This window comes from Larimichthys crocea, chromosome I, assembly GCF_000972845.2.
Source record: "Larimichthys crocea isolate SSNF chromosome I, L_crocea_2.0, whole genome shotgun sequence".
Taxonomy (NCBI): Eukaryota; Metazoa; Chordata; class Actinopteri; family Sciaenidae; genus Larimichthys; species Larimichthys crocea.
Window position 1 is genome coordinate 37848399 of NC_040011.1, and position 20400 is coordinate 37868798.

The following is a 20400-nucleotide window of genomic DNA, read 5'->3' on the forward strand; positions in this document are numbered from 1 at the left end:
TGATAGATAGATGTACTGTATATGAAAATGAAAAAAAACTTGCCCACAAAAAACCTTTAACAGGGAAAAAAGGTGGAAGAAACCTCAGGAAGAGCCACCTCTCCCAGGACGGACAGACGTGCAATGGATGTCACGTGTACAGGACAGATCAACACAAACACACTGTACAATTACAATGAATGATAAAATGACCACAGTAGCAGAATCAGAAATACTTTATTAATCCCCGCAGGGAAATTGTTTTTGTTATAGCAGCTCCCAGATGGTAAGTAAGATAGTAAGTGATAGCAAGAAAACAAAACTTTAACACTATACACCTATATGATATATAATAGAAATAAAAGTTAAATAAAACCAGTAACAGTGAAATAAAATAAAAGCCAAGTAAACTGTGAACTATGCAATATGTAAATCTAAAACCTTATAAAGAATTTTGTCTTTGAGAGACTGTACAGAGAGAATAGACACTGATTGATTAAGGTGCAGTATGCATGTGTGGAAGATCTCACTTATGTATTGCACAAGCCAGTTCGATGGCTACTGGACTTAACTTGGAGTAGCAGTGGAACCTGTGATAGAGATATAGAGACACAGATGCACAGCAGCAGCAAATCATAAACTAAACTATAAACTGTAATGGAGATATGGTAGCAATAATGACAGTAGTAATATATGTAGTGGACGTCGTGCAGGACCACCAAATAAGAAATTGAACTACAAAAAACTATATACAATTAAATTGGACTGTAGACAGTGAATAGAAAAAATACACACAAGAAAAAATACATAATAAAAATGTAATATTTGCCTTTGAAATGTTGTGTATTGTGTATACACATGACATGACATGACATTGTGACATGACAGGTCCTTCATCCCTGCTGCTGTGAGACTTTACAACACCTGCACCTGATCATGTTGTAGTCTCCTGTTCATGTCCCATTGCTATTTTTTTTTGTTCTTGTTTGTTTTTTTGTTTGTTTTTTTAGTTTATGTTCTATCTATCTATCTATCTATCTATCTATCTATCTATCTATCTATCTATCTATCTATCTATCTATCTATCTATCTATCTATCTATCTATCGATCTATATATCTAGCTATCGAGATAGCTATCTATCCACACACATACACACACAGTAAATACACTTTGAAGGTCATTAACTCTACGGGCTTTAGGACCTCGGTTCTTGGCCCTGGTCGCTGTGCACGTCGCTGGGGGGCGCGCACGTCACGACGACGCTCAATCTCAGTCAGCAGAGCGCAGGGCACACACACACACACACACACACACCAGGCGATATAAACTGACAGGAGCAGGGTGAGTGACTGTGTTTGTCCTGTGTGTGGCACATGCATTACACTGTAGATACATCGGCTCACTGCGTCGTGTGTTATCCGGATGCTCGCAGCGGGTTTCACGTTTGTTTTGAGCCGCGTTAGTAGTGAAGCTAACGGGTTAGCCTGTCAGGATGGGGCATGTCAACAAGCAGCCGGCTAGCTTCGCCAAGCCGCTGCACAGTGTTGACAGTCACACTGTGTGTGCTGCTGTTCATTTATCTTTTACAAGTCTTGTCACCTGTTTCAGTTCCTAGTTTCACTTCTGCTCCGAAACCTTTTTCACGAACCGTTGCTTAGCGACCATCAGAGTTCTTTTAGCAGACAGTCACACTTGACAACAAGCTGCTACATGTTTACAGGTCTGCGCATGTGCAGTAGTCGTCTACAGAGTCAGCTCTTGATCCTGACTCGCCCCTGTTGTTGTTGTTGTTGTTGTTGTTGTGGCGTAGGACTCTTTTTACACTTCACTTGCCATGTAGGTCACAAAACTGATGTTGTCTTAATGTTTTATGATGATGTCAGTGCATAGATTATCATAATGCAATATTAATAATGTGTCATGCAGTGAACAACAAGGCTGTAATCATCAAGCACGCAGCTTCAGGTCCTTCACCCCTGTCATTGTGTCCCTGAAACTAGTCAACCATTACAGATCTGTCATATGGCGTCCATCTGTTGTCAGAAAGGTTCACTTGAGGTTAAAATTGTCCTTATTTGCACTGAATTATCAGTGAAGTCAAGGCTACACACTTTAAAGAGGACCTATTGTGCTCCTATATTTTTATTCTGGGACTCGAGCAAGCTTTGCATGATTCACGAGTAGTTATTTATTTTATATTGGCCCTTTATTCACACCCTCGGGTTATTATCTGCCAACCTACCAACCAAGGAGCTGCATCCAGTGCTTGTGAGCACCTCGATGGCATGCAACAGCTACAGCAGCAATAGTGATATAGAGCGCAAATGAGACAAGAATTAGGAAAAACATTAGATGCTGTCGGTGGGGAGTGTCTCTGCAGGCCGGGCCTCACTGATTACTGTACAAAAACACAACTTTTATAACTTGTGGTTTTGTCTGTTTGACATAGTCCGACTGCTCTGCCTCAGCTTTTGTTGATAGCTTTCATTAGCTAACCAGCCATCCCATTAGGTGCCTCTGACCAGACTGGGAGCTCGTCTCTAGCACAGACAGTTCAAGACTGCCATTAGGGGTGGTGTTCTGAGCTCCCAGTCCAGGCTGAGTCAGGTAATGGGATAGATAGCTGCACCATAACTGAGTTAACCATCTAATGGCAACCGTAGTTAGTGGTTACTTTAGCAACGAGTAAATATATTTGTCCGTCTTTAATTACATAAATCACAAAGAGTTTAGGGAGGACATCCGAGGGAATGTTTTCTGAAAAGTCACTACATTTGATTTCCGATTGCTCAGTGGTGATTTGTTTTTCCGTTTGATTGCATCCGTTTTTTGTATTTCTTCCTTTTTTTAGGTTAAATTGACCCTGGCCTGCCACCTGGTGTGGAGGCCTGTTACCCAGGGAGGAGGCCTTGCTGGGTGGGAGGAAACATGATGAGCGGGAAGAGCCTGTTGTTGAAGGTGATCCTGCTGGGGGATGGTGGAGTGGGCAAGTCCTCCCTAATGAACCGCTACGTCACAGACCGCTTCGACTCTCAGTCCTTTCACACCATCGGTGTGGAGTTTCTCAACCGGGACCTGGAGGTGGACGGGCGCCTGGTTACTCTTCAGATCTGGGACACAGCAGGTCAGGAGCGCTTTAAGTCCCTGCGTACGCCCTTCTACCGAGGCGCCGACTGCTGTCTGCTCACATTCGCTGTGAACGACCTGCAGAGTTTCCAGAACCTCGGCTGCTGGAAGAAGGAGTTCATGTACTACTCTGACGTTAAAGACCCTGAGCGGTTTCCTTTCGTGGTACTTGGCAATAAGGTAGACATGGAGCAGAGGGAAGTGGGGGAAGATGAAGCACGGGCGTGGTGCGAAGAGAACGGCTGCTGCCCTTACTTCGAGACTAGTGCTAAGGATGACACTAATGTCACGGCTGCATTCGAGGCAGCTGTCAGGGAGGTTCTGGCTGCTGAAGACCAGATTGACCATGCACTACTGAGTAGTACTATTGATCTACATGGCAACCGCAAAACCTCTCGCACGTCTTGCTGCTGATTTGTCAGGTGTGAATCCACTTTGTCTTAATCTTGCTGGCTGAAACGTGCCCATGGCTAGTTTTGAGAGCCAGTCAGATATTGTTTATGGTACACTATAAGTACAAGGTACTCAGTATCCCCTAACGATAATGTGGATAAGATACAGCTGCTCTGATGAGAGCTGTTTCAAGGATTCAGTTGGTATCAAGATTGTTGAGTTATTGCTCAAGGTACAGGCACACTGTAACAGGCACACTCATCCTTTGTACTCTGTCTGCTTTCAGTAGTGTTGCACAAAAAAAATATTGTTACCCAGCTTCAGCTTAGTCTGCCTATGCAGGAGTTATATCAAATGGTGCTTTCAGAGCATTTTTAAACAAATTTGAAATAATTAATATTTTAGCTGGACGAGAGAATATATGAATCCTCTCTTGAAGAGCACACTCTACCTTTGGCACAGCAACACAGTTCCTGTAACTGCCGTGCTCTGTCAGTCCGTGAGCGGATTTTCCTGGGTTTTTAGCAGAACTTTGAATACTTCATCACATTTTTTCTCGTTATCAGATCTTTCGGGAGAAGCAGAGAGCTAATGTATTTTCTGGGCACAGACAGTGCGAGGGACAGATATTGTACTTGGAAACTCCCAACATCGGTACGATGACAAATATGATTTGAGGTACGAGAAAGGGGAAATGATTGCTGCTCTCAAAAGAAAGACGACCTTGTTTGTCTTCAGTGGTAAGGGAATTGCGAGCTTTAATTTTGCAGCTCTGAGCGTGTAAGTACAAGGTACGAGCTATCGGGAACGCTCTTACTCATTTGACTATTTTATCTGTCGTTGCACTGCTGTGTAGCAGGAGGTGTCAGGTTGTCAGATAATTTTACGTACATGGGGCCTGTTTACTAAGTGAGGTTCAGTCAGTGTTCTCTCAAAGTTCAAAGATAATGCTGCTTTTGCTACTGTTGTTCATCAACTGCTGTTTATTTTTCTGTGAAGCGCGTTTCCATCCGCCGTTCATTACATTTTTCTTTCTTTTTTTTTTTTACAGGCATTGTGTGATATTTTCATTAGGCTTCAGTGCTTGATCAAGGCTTGATTAAAGTCTGTTTTCCCGATGTATAAGTGAAGTTATAATTATTAGGATTAACAATAATTTTCACTATTATGTGTCTGCCTTGTTGATTGGCAGGGCTTAACATTCCAGTCCTGTAGTTTTTTTCTTCTTTTTTCTCCTTTTCTGAAGGTCTCCTGTGCTTTACATTATATTACATACACCTTGTGCTGTCAAGTCTGTTCATTCTAGGTCTCAGCTGAATATTAAACAGCCTCAGCAGAAGGACACAGCCGTTAAGACCTGCAACGTGTGCATTGTGCATCACCCAGTTCATACAGTACTGGGTGAAAATATACAACTGAGTTTTCTGACAACTAAATGATGTTTACTTGTTTTCAGCTGGGTGGTACTTTAGTTTTGACTTTCAGTGTTTTTAATACAGACTGACTTAGATTTGAGTTTGTCCCTTTTGGTTTTGCTGCTATAGGCCAGAGGGCTTTGTTGTTTGGCTGCACAGTTTGAGTAAATAATATGCCTGACATTCAATGCTTCAAGTCTAACATAGTCTAATTTCATTCTCATCAGTATTTTGATTGCTGCTGGAATATTGTTTTATATTTCATCCAGTCATACCCGTTTCATAAATAAGATAACTGTTTTCTTGCAACCACAGATAGCCTCCATTATAGTTCATGTTCTCATACTTTTTTTTCTCTTGCAGTATGTTGAAGGTCTTGTGTATTCTCTCAGCCTGAGATCACGTTATCTGCCTTTCAAATGAAAACATGCATCATGTCTTAGTGTGTGCATGCAGACTAACGGTTAACTGTGAAAGTGAGCCGAATCCAACCAGGTACAGTCATATTTACTTAATACATGGAACTTTTGGTTTAATGCAGGCTTAAAACAAACAGCTTGTTCATGTGATTACTGGTAACGTTTTTATAAGGTGTGGCGACTAGTGGTACTCACAGCGTAGGGAGAGAAACTTTATTAACTGTGAACTGAGTAGGGCATTTTAACAAAATGAAGCTGGTACATTAATTCAAAGCAAAAATGAGGGCTGTTATCATTTGTAAGTGTTAATATTTTCTGGATTTAACAGAATATTTTGTCTCTTTACTGTATTTCAGTTTTTATCCTGTTCAGATGTAGCCTACCACAGTGTTTACCTGGAATCTGTATAAGATGGTAGCATAACCCTACAGTATGTTACCCTCATGATGCTGTCTTATTTTCACTGCAACCCAGACTAATGTCAGTATTTCTTTTCATGTTTCTGTAATATTTATGAATGTAAAAGAAAATTTCTTTGGGCCGTCCATATTAATGGCTTATGTAAATCGCAAAGGGCATTCATTTTATAATAATGTACAAAATGACACCGAACGTCTGTTTCACCCTCAGTGCTCGACTCATGAGAGTGATTGAAGCTGTGTGAGAGTCAGACTGTTCATCTTGATTATGCGTTGATCTAATGGACAACTTCCCCTTATTCCTCTTTTTGCACTACAGAGGATAGAGACGGCGTGCCAACATGCTGGCAAAGTGGTGTATACTCTCCAGTGCTTGGCTACAAATAAAACACGCAACATACCAAATGAGATTCTATCTTGTCAGTGCTTTTTGTGCTTATGCCTTGAAAATTCATGAAAGTATCGGGGCTTGAAAAATGACTTTCAAGCTTGAAAACAAAAAACTATTTTTAAAATGGGTCACTCAAACTAATCGGTATACTTCGGCTCTCTCCGCTTTGCTGTTCTGTATGGTGGGATCATTTTCAGCATCGGGAGGGGGGAAAATGAAGCATTACTGTTGTTTGTCAGCAAGACCACAAGTAAAACATAGGTCATGAATTTTTACCCGCAAATGTAGCTCGTTTGAATTTCATCATGCAAGACCTTGAAAGTTCTTGAATGACCAAGTATGTCTGTGGACCCAGGAGACGGTGAACACTGTTTATTCCTCCTTCATTAAAAAGAATATCGAGCATGCACCACACACCGAGAAATTAAAAAGAAAAAAACCTTTTTCATCAAGTCTGCATTCAAACTACATCTTTTTAAATCTTAAATGTACAGAAAGTACAGGTTGTATAGTCACTGGTCAAATGCAGAAAATCATAAGCATAAATCTGAATTGTTATGGCTCAGTTCCCAACTGCATTTCTACCATTTTACAACTTCACATAGCAACACACTATAGCCTCTATTTCAATGAAAAAAATATCAAAATAATGAAGAGGAACAATTTAACAAATACTGCCAACGCTTTACAGAACAGTATAAATTTGATGACTGGCTCATTTGTAATGGGCATCATGAAAAGTTGAAGGTGCTGTCAGGAGATGTCAGATGCGTTTGCAGGATACGGAGAGCACAGTGTCCCTCCTTTGTCTCTCTGCAGCCTCCCAAACAGGTCATGGTCTCCCTTCTCCTCTTTCACCCTGCGCTTGAGCTTCCTCAGATACATCTGGTTCACAGCCAAGTGCAGGGAACAGTGCACCTGTGGACACAAGAGGAGAGAATACAAAACACCTTACAAAATACCTTGGCCCCCTAAATGTGGCAGGGAGCCAAGGATGGAGCGCTAGTCGAACACTGTGACACTACACTTTCACAGAATACAAACAAATGGGTTTTTTTTCCAGAAGCACTGTGCACAAATACTTCAAAGAATATTGTGTTTTATTATCAAATTCTTTTACCAACACAAAAAAAATAATCATCAAACAGCCAGCAGTCCCTTGACAAATCCACCACTCACAGCTGGGTAAAGCTTCCACCAAATAGAATAATCTACTTATTATGTTGCAAAAGGTTTTTGTTAGTAATACCCAAAGTGTAAAAGTAGTAGTAAAGTTCAGCTACAGTAAGTAAAAAGGTGTGTTATACAATAACTACAACAAAATTCCTAAAGAATTAGAGACAAAACAAAGCTGTCTCATCTCTATAAAAGTACCTCAGTCATGCATTAACAGCAGGGGGGGACTCACACCTCAACAATGTGTTTCAGGTCGAATAATATGAGGTCACTCGATAAGTTAGCACCTAGTGCTTTTTGCCATCTCACAATTATGAGAGAAACAATTCCAGACCTTTCTAGATCAGAACTAAACAAGTATGTCCCTTTGTCAGAAAGAAACTATTCAAAATTATCTAAAATTCCTGCAGTCTCCTCACTCTAAAGCCATCGTTTTTTATTATTCAGAGGGAGGTAGGGATCATGCAGCAGCATGTGGATGGTGTTGTGCGTGCGGTTGCCGTCCCTGAAGAGCTGCATTGAGCCTTTAGAGAGGTCTAACCCTCTCTTTGTCCACAGGACCCCCTCCTTTGACACGTAATATAACCCTTGGCAGAGACCCGTAGCGCAGGTGGCCCCCACAACTGGCTCCTTATTGGCTAGCTTTTAGAAAACAGGCATGACTCCATTGTTGAGGCTTTTCTCCGGCCCGTGAGAAAAGTCCTGAGGTCAGCGTGAGACTGCAAATGCGTGCTTGTCTGCCACCATGGCAACCAGATGTGAGGGAGGGTAACCATGGTAACCTTTTTAATCCCCCATTCTCTGCAACAGCTGCATTCTGGCTGCACATGTGTTGCAAATTGGTGGTTATTCCTTACATATGTTAATTTATTAGTGGTGTGTTATTTGTATCTTTGAGCTCAGTGTGGAGCAGAAACCAATTTTAGATGCTAACCTCGGCAAGCAAAAAGCCCAATAATTTACAAGCTATTTTGGTGACTTGGCATTAAAAACAAATGAAATAAAACTTACTGCATGTAAAAGCAGCAGATAAACCTCACACACGTAAAAAAAAAAAAAATACAAAGAAAAAGAAATAACAAAATATTAACATTCTTCCCAACAAGAAAAGTAAAAATATATGGACAACATTTTTTTAAGAGTCCATAAACGCAGGCGGTTCTGTGCAGGTGATGTGGAAGTAGAGAAATGTTGCCGTCCTTTTAGATCCCCATATTGGTGGTGAAGTAGTGACAGAGCCATCAGAGAAGCTGGTGGAGTAGTGACAGAGCAGACAGGAAGCTGGTGAGCCTAACACCGTGCACCTAAGCCTTTCCTCCCCAGATACCGCAGAATTGCAAAGTTATAGGTGGTCGACACAGTGTAGGTCAGCTACGGAAGTACAAGCAGAGACAAAAGGTGTCAGAACAGAAGTGAAAAGAAAGAAACATCCACACCCTGATACTCTACAAATAAGAAAAAAAAAATATGATTAACTGCTAATGACATTAATTTGATAGCAGATACCATCCGTATAACAGCTTCTGTAATGGAGTGTGCAAGTATAATGGGTGTACCATTTGTCTGGCTGGTAAACCACCAGACATTACGGCATTATTATGATGTTTGTGTCAGCTGAGAAAGAGGAACAGAGAGCAATAGTACAGAAGTCATCAGTCATGGAGGCCTGAGATGCCTTGCCGCCTACACTTTGAGCGTCACTATGTCACATGAGTCATAACACTATACCCCACTGTGGAAGTGCAGCCAAATGGGCTCCGGCTGAAGCATAATCACTCACCAGAGCCAAGAGAGTGATGCCCGCACCGGCGAACGCGGCGATGTAGAGGTCATAGGTCATTCGGTACTGATAGGAGGAGATTTGCATTAATGATGAAACATACCGTCGAAAGTTTTATAACACGACTGAACAGCTTGAATTATTTCCTGGTTCTTACCTCTCTGGTCTTGCAAATAGTGGACAGAGTTATACCACAAGCTTTTCCTGGAACTGCGTTCCATGGCAGGAGCCCTGTGAAACATCAGATTTCTCTTTTCAGTTCAGAGACAATCAAAGCGTAAAGATGGCCTTATTGTCCACAAATCACATGAAACGTCCAAAACCAACAGCCTGTTAGGTCATTTTCAGTAACTTCTGATCCCATCCTTGTCTGTGGCACTCAAAAGCCTCCTGGTTACTATTGAAAGCACATGTTAGGGACTATTTTCATCTGTGGATTAATACACATTTAATGAGCCATGTCACCCAGTGTAACAGTGCGGCTCATTGTGAGACAAGTATGTTTTGTTTGCCACACTGAAGGGCTCTAGGGATGGTAATGTTGGTCTGTGGGTTGGCTTACCACTTTGGTCCAGACTATCAACTACTGACTGGCCTACTAATACAGTTCTCATTGTACATTTGTGGTCCCCAGAGGATAAATCCCAGTGACTTTGGAAATCCCCTGACTTTTCCTCTAACGTCATCACAAAGATGACATTTGTGGATTTTGCTGAAAGGTCTTGACTATTCGATGAACTGCCATGAAATTTGGTAGAAAGGTATTCATGTTCGTGTGTGCACAGAGCTACTGTGAGACTCTTTAGTTTCATTAAGAGACTTTGGACAATGGAGGACAACGGTACAGAGGATAGTAGGATCAAAATTGTCTCGGTTGTCAACAGTCTTATAGGTTTGCATTGATAGATATCTTGTTACCATATTGCCTTGCATCGACACAGAGCTGGTTGATACTCGCAGGAGTCTCAGTCAGCACATCAATGGTGTGGCAGGTTGCGTCCATGTTGTAGAAGAAGTAGACAGGCAAGGCCGAGAAGGCAAACACCAACAGCCACAGCACAGCTAGTACATATGTCATCACTATAAACTGTGTAAGGAGGGAGCAGAGTAAACATTAGGGTGCATAATCATAATAAACCAATGCACATAAGAGAATGACTTTATGAGCAGTGACTCACTTAGTGACCACATTTACTTTTTCCTGATTAGCTTTACTTATTATCTCCCTCTTTGTTCTCTTCCTCATCTTCCAGCCACTCAGCTTCCCCGCCACGCATCCGCTCAAACACTCACTGTATGCTTATCTTTGCATGTCCCCAAAGGTTTTTAGCGGCTTTAAGATTTTCAGCTCAACGCCCACCAGGGAGTGATATGTGTATTAATCCCATCCAATCTCTCCAATCCCCTTTACTTGTCCCACTCTGGGCCCTCTCACCGAGGAGCTGAGGCAGCGGCCACACATGGTGCTCCTGAACTCTCCAAAGGTTTGCCTGGCAGCGCTCGTGGTGTAGAAGCCCTCAGCCAGCAACACGATGCAGTAGAGGAAGAAAAAGGAGGCCAAACCGTAGATGACATACTGGAAATATTGAATACTAAAAAGCAGAAAAGGAAAAGAAAACAGTAAAAATTCAGGGTTACAAAGAACCTAAAGCTTCTGAATAGAAACTCCAGCCAAGAAATCCCATAGCTAGGTTTAAAAAGATCTCACTACAGTGATGGAAATGCTTAAATTTAGCACTTACATGTAGGCGAGGGTGATGTAGTCCTGAAGGTTACGGGCAAAGTAAGTCTCGATGAGTCTCTCAGTCTCTGTTAGTGCCTGGTGCCCACAACCGCAGAAGAGGGCAATGCCAGAGAAACATAGCAGTGTGGCAACCAGGGAGCAGTATGGTACCCCACCCAAACAGCGCATACAGCAGTCATAGCAACCTGTTAGACAAGACACAGCGCCATGAAAGTCAGGGCACATAATTAACTGATGCAATATGACAGACAGCACAGAAGATGGACTCTGTTCCAATGTGCAAATGATGCGCAGTAGAATTTACAGCAGGTGCTTTCATGTCTTTCTCTTTCCACTTTGTTAGGTTCGTATGAACATGTTCTACAACCTACAAAAGCAGAAGTGAGTCAAAGTTTCACATTGACTCCCTTCTGGTGGTGGCAAGGCAAGTTTTAGTTGTGTTTGCTCTAGTTTTAAGATATCCCTCTCTATGTTTTTCATTATTTATTGATCTATTAATCTTTTAGTCTGAGAATGTCCAGAAATTGTGGTTAAATGTCTACGATAACTTCTCAGAATCCAAGTCAATATCTTCAAAAGTCTTGTTTTATCTGACTAGGTGTCCAATACATGCAGAGATTCAGTTTAGACTGATATGAAACAGATAAAAGCAGTCATCGCAATGGGGAAGCCTGAATCTGCTTGATAATTAACTGATACTATGAACAGATTATCAAATTTTTTCAAAAATTAAAAATGTTTTTCTTTTTACTCCAGAGAAAAAGTTAGGAACTCAACACCACATGTCACCACATAAAATGTCACTGAACTGGCGTGAAAGCAGACATCTTAGAGATGGATATCTCACACACCTGAAGACCAAAACCAAAACTATCTGCATACCTAGATAACACTGATATTTAATTTAATTTTTTTTCCCTTTTAAAGAAAATGTACCTTTACTACTTTGTCACTTAGGATCGAGCTGCAGCTGTAAACACTTTCATCCCCTTATTAAAGCTGTGCATTCTCCCTAATAGTCATGTGTTGCTTGAATAGATGCCAAGGGCCAAGGGCATGGGGAAGTGTCTGCTCTGACCCCAGCTCGCACCCTGACTCCATTCACCACCCAGCATGGGGAGTGTGAGAAAAGGGGGAGGACGGAGAGGAGAGACAAAGTGAAATAGAGAGAGAGGGTGCTTTTGTGACTGCAGAGACAACAGTCTTTGTCCCACAGCATCATGGGGGTACAAGGGCCACCAATGTCAAGCAAACAAAGACCAGAGGCACCTCTATGCGTGATACACACACGAACGCACACATGCACACTCATAGACTTCCTTCTTGCAAGACACAGGAACAAGAAAGCGATAGTGGGACGCTGTCTGTGCTAGAATAGGATAGCAAATCTATAAACAAACAATGCAACTGTGTGCATGTGTGCCATTACACGCTTGCATGCATGCATCCACACAGGCACGCACAATGGAAGCAGACAGACTGTGGTTGGTACCATTACAGTAAACACAGATGGCAGGAGGGGCAAATAGATAGCTCTTTAACAGAACACATCTACATGGCTGCATTGGAGTGTGTGTGTGTGTGTGTGTATGAGAGAGAGGCAAACTGATCAGTGTGTGTGAGAGAGGGGGGGTTTAAAAAGATAAACTGTGAGGAAACTAGCAAATAACAGATAAATATTCTCAATATTTCCATGTGCACAAAGAATCCTGCTCTCCACAAGTACCAGTAGACCACAGCATGCACATAAACCAGAGCTTTAAACATTCAATCTAACCAATAATAATAAAAAAGAGCCTCCAAATACACCTTGTACTAATTAACTAATTAATGGCATCACCTGACCAAACAAAGATCCGAAACCTGCTGCACAAAAGCTGCCCATTGTCTGGTCTGGGTCTAGGTTGTGACTCAAATGAAAATACAGGCCTCGTTACAAAAAAAAAGTCTGGTTGAGGCCAAGTTCGGCTCTTTAAAAATTGAGAAAGATTACGACCGAAAGCAAATGCGACAAGGCTCCTCTGAAAGTAGCCCTGCCATCTCAAGCATGAAATAAATCTTATAATATCAGTGGAGCATCAGCCGGTGAGTAGGCGACCTCTAAACTGACAAAAAACTTAATAATTTCTGATGCCCTTTCACAGTCCCATTCATATCAGCGTGCAATCACATCAAATCAAATGCAGATTGGATAATCTGAAGTATTCTGTCTGCTAAAAGCCAATGAAGGTGGCTGGAGTTTTCTTACCCATGTCTGGAAGGATGCGTTCAGGACTTGTTGGCTACTGCTGCCTGCACTGCACTGCAGCTGGTCCGCTGATGATATGCGCAACTTGTCCTCGGCCCCCGTATATCAATCTCAACTCTCTTTCTGTTCCCACAACAATGGACAGAGCCGCTGATGACTGCAAGTGAAATCTTAAAGAAACAATGTCGCTTTTCAATGAACTTCAAGGCGGAGAATAATGAGGAGGTCAAGGTTCTTACGCTTGGAGAAAGTTAGTTCATTGTTGACGCATATTTGCTTATATGGAGAGAGCTACTTGTAACTTCTTATGCAAATACAGAAGAAGTTTTTTTTTTTTTTGTGTGTGTGTTGACTATCCCAACTCTAGGGAATACAGTTCCTGGTTCGCCAAGGCCTTTTTTTTATTATTTAAAACCCCCATGGCAACATTTTTTCAGCCTGATGAATAAAACCAAATGAGAAACAGCTCATGAATCATGCAGATGGTCTATGGGAATAAGAAGGTGCCGCATGTCCTGCAGTGGTGATTTGTCTGAGTTACACCGTGAACATGAGCCTGTGTGGACAGTCAGGTGATGCTCACCAGACTTGGGGAAACTATTAGATCCTATCTGTTTGACTGAAGTGTTTGAGACACGGAAATCTGATATTCCAGCTGGCAAAAAACTGATATGGGGCTTTATCACTTATCTATAAAATGTATCTGTTCAGTCCTGTAAATGTGCCCTTAAAAGCAACCTTAAAGTGACATTCACAGGACATGAATATGTGGATAACACAACTTTTGATATAAAGTCAAACAGTGTATTTTAAGCCAGATAGTTGAGGACACCATTACAGAGAGTTCTCAGGGAAAAAAAGATCATTTGTGTTTTAATTGGACTGGATTGTTATGTCATTTGTGATCATAAAACCCCTGATGTGTATCTCAGAAATAATCCACTGGGTATTTGGGTCGGTGCCAGCTTGTTTCTTTGTCCATGTCAGCTCCTCAAAACCCATAACTGACTATCAAATGTTCAGCTTGAGAAAACAAAATAGATTAAAATGAGATGTGCTGTGAGTGGAGAAGCAGCAGGGAAACATCACTGATCTCAGGGCGACCTGACTGTGGCAGTGTGAGAGACTGTCCTCTGATTCATCACCACCCCTCTGGCTAAATACCAGAAATAAAGAGTAAGATTTGGCTTCATCTATATCCAGTAGATGGCAGGCTTTCTCCTGCCACAGCATTTGCACACCATAGCAAGCACATAGTGACTTTGATCCCATTCATTTTTTTTTTCCTTTGAGCGAAATCAGTTTTGTCAAGAAGCATATTTAAACATGGTGCTCCTGTACAATTGTAAATGTAAAAGACATTTAGTCAACTGGGTCAAAAACATCTCTTTGAACCAAAACAGGCCTGTTTTTAATATTAATGCTAACATGTTTTAATCTAATGGACTCTGACAATTACAAATTAAAGATCTTTTAGAAGGATTTATTCGTATGTTTAATTTGTAATTTTGTTATGGAGCTCTTTATTTGCTCTCAGCTAATGTTGTTAGTCTCACAGTACAACCCTATTAGATTATTTATTTTATGAGCTACTAGCTTTGAAATCCTCAGAGAAACACCACTCATGTTATACAAGCCTTGTTCTCGACTAACTAGGTTGTTGTACATTGTGTTTCACAGGCCCTGACTCATGACTTTCCTCTAACACAGGTGTATCTTGAAAAGGATCGTTCAATAGTTTATGATACCCCAAAGATGGAAAAAGCTGTCTTTAGTGAAAGCTTAAACAATTAGCCTGCCCTCTTTGTGTAATTGTGTGTCCACAGATTTGTAAACACATTTTACGCAGATTCATTCATACTTTATGCATCACTTAACCCGTTTTGATACATCAATTGTTCCCCAGCATACAAACGTATCAGTAACACATGAGAGAAACCGCCTTTTGTAAAGATTTCTTTTGAACACAGTGTGACTTCACACCAAACATCTGTCATCAGAACAACACAACTGCTGGGTTACTGGGTGCAGTACAGTAGGTTTCTTTTCTTTTCTTTTTGCCTTTTGGGTTTCATCCAGCACCGTGGGTGAGAGGCAATGCTATCAGATAACAGGTGTGAGGCGGTGACTTGAGATGGTGGTGTGGCTTCCCTCTGCCGCCTCTCACCTGTCCACAGCTGCGTTCCACCTCCCGTGGTCGTCTCAGAGCTGCTTCTTGAGAGACTTTCATCACCTCCTCTCCGGAGCAACATTAAACCCCTTTGTGTGTCTAAATACCTTAGTCTCCCTGTCACTCAGAGTCAGAAATCTGAGAAAGGCCCAATCAACTGAGCAGACCATTACCTCAGTCTTCTCATTGTTTAAGAGGTCATGGAGAATAAACCCTAATGATGGCTGTGATACTGGTATTTTAGCAATACTGTGATATGCTCTCTACTGTACACATCACCTGTGTCATTACAGTTTTTGATACATAAAGAAATCTCTGCAATAAATTCAATTACATCACTTATCAGAATACCATTTCAATGCTTTCCTGGTAACTTGCAGCGATCTTTATCTGAAAATGGATCACTTGAATTCGAAAATTGTGCAGTTTTGCTGTTGACAAATGCTTGAGTAAACTGCGTATCCAAATAATTTAACAAATGTTGTTATTCAAATACAAGGAGCATTTGACAAAAATTCAAAATATCTTTAATTCACAGAGTTATTTCATCCTTGACAGAATGTGAGTGAGTATTACATGCATCTCTGTTAGTCATCAGAATAATATTTGTCCATGAGCCTGAGTGGAATCTCATTTTCAGCATTGTCAACCCTCTTGTTCTGTTGTGGACTTACTCTCCTCTGTTTCAGGTACAAAACAGCTGTCACCACGAGCAAGCATATGGATGCCAGCATCATGCCAAGGCCTACTAACAGTATCAGCTGAGCAGATCTGGTGTCCTCCACCTCACAGATGGGGGCCTTTGAGGGGGTTTGAAACAAGTCAGGTGTCCCTGTCCAGGTGGGTGCCCTGTCCAAGTGGCAGGGCTCCATGCTCTCATTGACCCACAGATTAACCCAGACAGTGGTATAAAGTGGAGCAGGTTTCCCCCCATCTCTGACCACAATGAACAGGTGATGCATTCGTAGGTCCTGCTGTAGAAGTTGCTGAGCTACGGTGATATTCCCTGATCTTGAATCCACCCGGAAGGGGCTGCTATTTTGCACTGGCTCTGGTGCCACAACAGTGTATGTAATCTCCGAATTCAGCCCAGAGTCCTCGTCTACGGCATAGATCTTTGTTACCATGGTGCCTTCAGTGGTTTCTGGAGAGACCGTCAGGCATGAGGAGTTGCTGCTTGGAAGGATCACTTTCGGCTGGTTGTCATTGATGTCCTCCACAAAGATGGTTACCCTGGCAGTGGAAGTCAAAGAAACTGGGTGCCCATGATCGCTGGCCAGCAGGTAGAGTTCATAGCGGTCCTGTGTCTCGCGGTCCAAGTTGGTAGTGGTTCGCAGTGTCCCCTGAGTGTTATCCACAACAAAGGGTCCGCTGCTGTTTACAAGATGCAACTCTGTGTTCCCATTCTTCCCTTCATCTGGGTCTGTCACCCCTAGTCCCCCCACCTGGGCAAATGGTGGTACACTCTCAGGAATAAAAAAGAGAAAGTGAGGTGTTAGGAAAACAGGTGCATTGTCATTCTGGTCCAGAACACGAATAGATACAGTGGCCACTGACTCCAAGGGAGGAGAGCCGCTATCTCTTGCAAACACAGTGAGTTTGTGTACATCCTGCTGTTCCCTATCCAGAGAGGCTGATACAGACAGTTGACCTGTCACAGGGTCAATGTTAAAGACGGTAGATGTGTGTTTGTCCAGCCTGTAGGTAACTCTGCCACTGGATCCACTGTCTGCATCTAAAGCCAAGACCTGCAGCAGAGGCTTTCCTGGCTGGTTGTTTTCCTCCACCTCCAGCTGATAGTGAGGCTGGAGGAAATGTGGCGCATTATCATTGACATCTGACACCATAACTCTCATCACACGCCTGGAAGGAGCGATCACAGTGCCTTCTGCTGATCTCGCATGCGCTACCACTGAAATATGATGTTCACTTTTCGTCTCATAGTCTAGGGGCTTTGATGTGGAAAGCAGATATTTGCCATTCTGTGGACTCAAAGTGAAAGGCACTTCGTTCTCAATGGCAAGAGATGTGTCTTTAAAGCTGCTGTCACCCTCAAGCTCTAAAACGGCTAAGACGGTAGGGGGCTGGTTCTCTGGTAACACCATCGTTTGGTTTTGATGCTCTGCTATGAACCCGATCTTGATCGTCAGCTCTTGGTTCGCCTTGGGGAGCACAGATACGGTTACCTGAGTGTCTGCTGGGGGGCAGTGATGGCCGCTAGCTAACACTTTTAACAGTAGGTCCTCTGAGTTGTCACTCTGGAGGTCCTGTGTTAGTCTGATGTACCCAGTGAGACTGTCAAGGCTAAAAAGCTTCTTGGCGCGCTTAGAGACTTTGGGACTGAGGGAGTAAACGATGGCAGCATTCGGGCCTGAATCTGGGTCTGTGGCTTTGACCTGAGCAACCAGCATGTTCTTCCTAGAGTCTCCGGGGATGGTGACATTGCGGGCGCTGTCAGAGCTAAAGCTTGGACAGTTGTCATTAACATCTGTCACTGTGACTATTAACGTTGCTGTAGCACTTAAAGGGTCTGAGCCGCGGTCGGTGGCCACCAGCGCCATGTGATACAGGTCCCGAGTCTCCCTATCCAGAGCTGTTTGCACAACCAGCATGATGACAGGCCCGTCTTTCTCAACTTTTATTCTGAAAACACCATCAGAATCTTCCAGGTGGTAATGCAGCTTGCCGTTATGTCCAGCATCCCTGTCCTGAGCCTGGTCATCCAGTAAGAAACTAGTCCCAACAGTTACGTCCTCAGACACTTTCAGGTGTATTTCACTGTTTTCAAAATGAGGTGCATTGTCATTGATGTCTTCTATGATCACAGGAAACTGTATAAGGTCTCCTGAGGGCCCCACGATAGCATTGTGTAGAATAATGCATTCTTCAGCTCCTGTCTCCTCGGGGCAGAGGGTCTCACGATCCATCTTTTGTTCAGTGGTGTAGAAATTGCCCGTGTTTTTGTCCATCCACAAATACTCCTGGGTCAGGAGCTGGTATGGAGGTGGAAAGTGTTTACTAAGTGACCCAGCCAGAATACCAGGCTCTTGTTCCTCTGGGATAGAAAACCAGACAGAGTCACATAAGATCTGTCGGAGATGGACCGCAACCAGCAGATTCTGATGGGAGAAGAAAAGAAAAAACATGAAAAAAGGCCCCAGTATTTTTTGATTTTTGGTTCTGACTTGACAGTCTTTTTGTTGCACTTGAAACTGACAGAGTATAAAGGTTTTCCCTGGTGGTGATAAGGTTTAAACTTCATGCCTCAGTGAGCTCTTTTAAAAGCAGGCAATTGCACAATGAAGGTAACGTGATGCCCCTCGCTTATCTGCAACCAATTACTCCCACACACAAATAACACACACAAAAAGCAAATGGCAAAGCTTGAGTTTGGCATTCAGAAAACCCTAATTTACATATATATGTGCACTTTTACAAATATTTAAAAGCTTTATATAGAAATATTTTTTTTTACATAAGCCAAAAACACTTCAGTGCTCATTCAGGTGCTCCTATCACACATTCAGTAGAGTTATATCTTTAAAGCACATGTAGTTGACATACAAAACATAATAAACCAGTTAAGCCCTTTCACTCAATCAGAAACACTGAGACAGTAATCAGATACCACCAGAATGGATAATCCTTGCCTTGCTCTTGACTCACTGACCTGCAGTAGTCCAGCCCAGTTCATATTATCAGGAGTCCCATGGCCCATCGCCCTCACGCATGGTACAAGTTCCTGGGCAACAAGTGAGCGCTGAGGACAGAGGCAGCAACCTAAACCTGCGAAGCTGAAGGCGTAATTCATTACAAGCTCCTCCTACAAACATTTACCTTGCGTGCCAGACTATCGCAGGAGAAGACAAAGGAAGAACAGGTTTACTTGCATGTATTGTACATGTGTATTTGCTTAAGAATAAAACAACGAGTAAGCATGGGGCTTGTGTTATGTAAATATTGTTCCCCTTTGACTATATGAGGCACGATTAATGTACTAAGACTGAATGTGCTTACACACCTCTTTTCATTAGCACACCTGCCACCTTTTTGTTAACTACTTCATAATGTTTTAACTACCTCTAAATCATTTCAGATATGTCCTCTGGTGCTGTTTGTTTTTTCCTCTGGCCACATACCCTGCAGCATCTACAACACCGGAGAACAAGTCTTCATAAATAACACTAATAACAACATAAACAATGCTGCATTCGCATGGGAACATAATGCACATAGAACTGGTTTTTCTTCAGGTGTACATGAGGGCTAAAAATGAACTACTCAAGTAGAATTTTGAAGTACATTTCAGAGGGTAATATTATACCTTTTTACTGTGCTACATTTATGTGACAGCTTTACTAGTTGGTTTGTAGGTTTGGATTCAAAACATGTGGTAAAGTATGACACATTTATATTATTAATATAACTACCTAACAGTATTTTGAATGAGCCGCTCTCATAAGCTATTACACAACATAATAATAATATATTCTCATAATACACTCTCACACAAATGTGGGGGCATTTTTGATATTTATGTATAATTTTCTGTGATGGAGTGTTTCACTCTGTGGTATGACTTTCATGATCAGAGTACTTCTTTTTGTCATTGCTAACACATGCAAGGTTATTTCAGTGAAAATTGCATAACATGGCCCAGGGGACTTTAACAGCTGTTTTTTGTTTTTTTTTGGGAATTTTGAACAGAAATTGAAACACGTGAGGGGCCTCTATCGACAGAGCAAGGTACTGCACCACCTACAGCAGATTTCTAATACTTAAAAAAGTTTGGTATTTTTTTAATACCTAAGTGCTTAAATTTAAGTAAATTTACTCAGCTTCATTGAAGGGACAAATTCACATCACAGCCATGTAGATAAGTTAAAATATCCAGATTTTCTTTTTAATTAGTTTCAGCATGATGCAACCAGAGTGACTGAAAATGACTCTAGCGTCTGTGAAGTTCAACTCTAGCAAGCTGCTACTTTAGTCTACACAAAGTTTCCGTCCTAGGTTGAAACCATAAGAGGAGGGGGGAACCTCACCCTGAGTTGCGTAACGGCTTCTTTCTGTCTGACTTATTTGTTTCTGGGTTGCCTTTCAACTTTCCGCCCACTTTTTTCCACTTACAGCAGACC

General features: G+C 42.1%; 3 protein-coding genes across 13 annotated transcripts; 1 reads left to right on the forward strand and 2 right to left on the reverse strand.

The window, feature by feature from the left end:
• Nucleotides 1–1195: 1195 nt before the first annotated feature.
• On the forward strand, nucleotides 1196–6774 carry rab9b (RAB9B, member RAS oncogene family). Of its 9 annotated transcripts, XR_003462354.1 has the most exons (5): nucleotides 1196–1322; nucleotides 2833–3529; nucleotides 4067–5410; nucleotides 5691–5764; nucleotides 6073–6774. XR_003462354.1 is itself a non-coding variant. In XM_027278535.1 (3 exons), the coding sequence occupies exon 2, from the start codon at nucleotides 2910–2912 to the stop codon at nucleotides 3519–3521; it is 612 nt and encodes a 203-aa protein (XP_027134336.1). In that variant the 5' UTR covers nucleotides 1196–1322; nucleotides 2833–2909; the 3' UTR covers nucleotides 3522–3529; nucleotides 4067–6774. The 9 variants fall into 9 exon arrangements, 3 of the variants coding, with proteins under 3 accessions (XP_027134336.1, XP_027134340.1, XP_027134347.1); XR_003462346.1 differs by having other exon boundaries at nucleotides 4067–5764; XR_003462344.1 differs by having other exon boundaries at nucleotides 5691–6774.
• Nucleotides 4536–13397, reverse strand: plp1a (proteolipid protein 1a). 2 transcript variants are annotated; one of them, XM_027278531.1, is made up of 7 exons: nucleotides 13093–13397; nucleotides 10843–11029; nucleotides 10536–10692; nucleotides 10019–10187; nucleotides 9258–9331; nucleotides 9101–9166; nucleotides 4536–7062 (listed from the first exon to the last, which is right to left on the reverse strand). In XM_027278531.1, exons 1-7 carry the CDS (start codon nucleotides 13094–13096, stop codon nucleotides 6898–6900), a joined length of 822 nt encoding a protein of 273 aa, XP_027134332.1. In that variant the 5' UTR covers nucleotides 13097–13397; the 3' UTR covers nucleotides 4536–6897. The 2 variants fall into 2 exon arrangements, with proteins under 2 accessions (XP_027134332.1, XP_010734505.1); XM_010736203.3 differs by lacking the exon at nucleotides 4536–7062 and adding an exon at nucleotides 7196–8691 and having other exon boundaries at nucleotides 13093–13387.
• A 2208-nt stretch (nucleotides 13398–15605) lies between these two features.
• pcdh20l (protocadherin 20-like) lies at nucleotides 15606–20387 on the reverse strand. 2 transcript variants are annotated; one of them, XM_027278527.1, is made up of 3 exons: nucleotides 20308–20387; nucleotides 18933–19056; nucleotides 15606–18381 (listed from the first exon to the last, which is right to left on the reverse strand). In XM_027278527.1, exons 2-3 carry the CDS (start codon nucleotides 18978–18980, stop codon nucleotides 15850–15852), a joined length of 2580 nt encoding a protein of 859 aa, XP_027134328.1. In that variant the 5' UTR covers nucleotides 18981–19056; nucleotides 20308–20387; the 3' UTR covers nucleotides 15606–15849. The 2 variants fall into 2 exon arrangements, with proteins under 2 accessions (XP_027134328.1, XP_010734531.3); XM_010736229.3 differs by having other exon boundaries at nucleotides 18933–20309.
• Nucleotides 20388–20400: the final 13 nt, after the last annotated feature.

What these genes read in the sequence shown, in the direction of transcription:
- rab9b (XM_027278535.1), top strand. Translation starts at nt 2,910, where the DNA reads ATGATGAGCGGGAAGAGCCTGTTGTTGAAGGTGATCCTGCTGGGGGAT.
- plp1a (XM_027278531.1), bottom strand. An exon ending in TGTCGATGCAAGGCAATATG is followed by an intron (nt 9,332 to 10,018) that starts GTAACAAGATAT and finishes GATGTTTCACAG; the next exon opens with GGCTCCTGCCATGGAACGCA. An exon ending in CTATTTGCAAGACCAGAGAG is followed by an intron (nt 9,167 to 9,257) that starts GTAAGAACCAGG and finishes TCCTCCTATCAG; the next exon opens with TACCGAATGACCTATGACCT.
- pcdh20l (XM_010736229.3), bottom strand. Translation starts at nt 19,073, where the DNA reads ATGAATTACGCCTTCAGCTTCGCAGGTTTAGGTTGCTGCCTCTGTCCT. An exon ending in ACTGGGCTGGACTACTGCAG is followed by an intron (nt 18,382 to 18,932) that starts GTCAGTGAGTCA and finishes TTCTCCCATCAG; the next exon opens with AATCTGCTGGTTGCGGTCCA.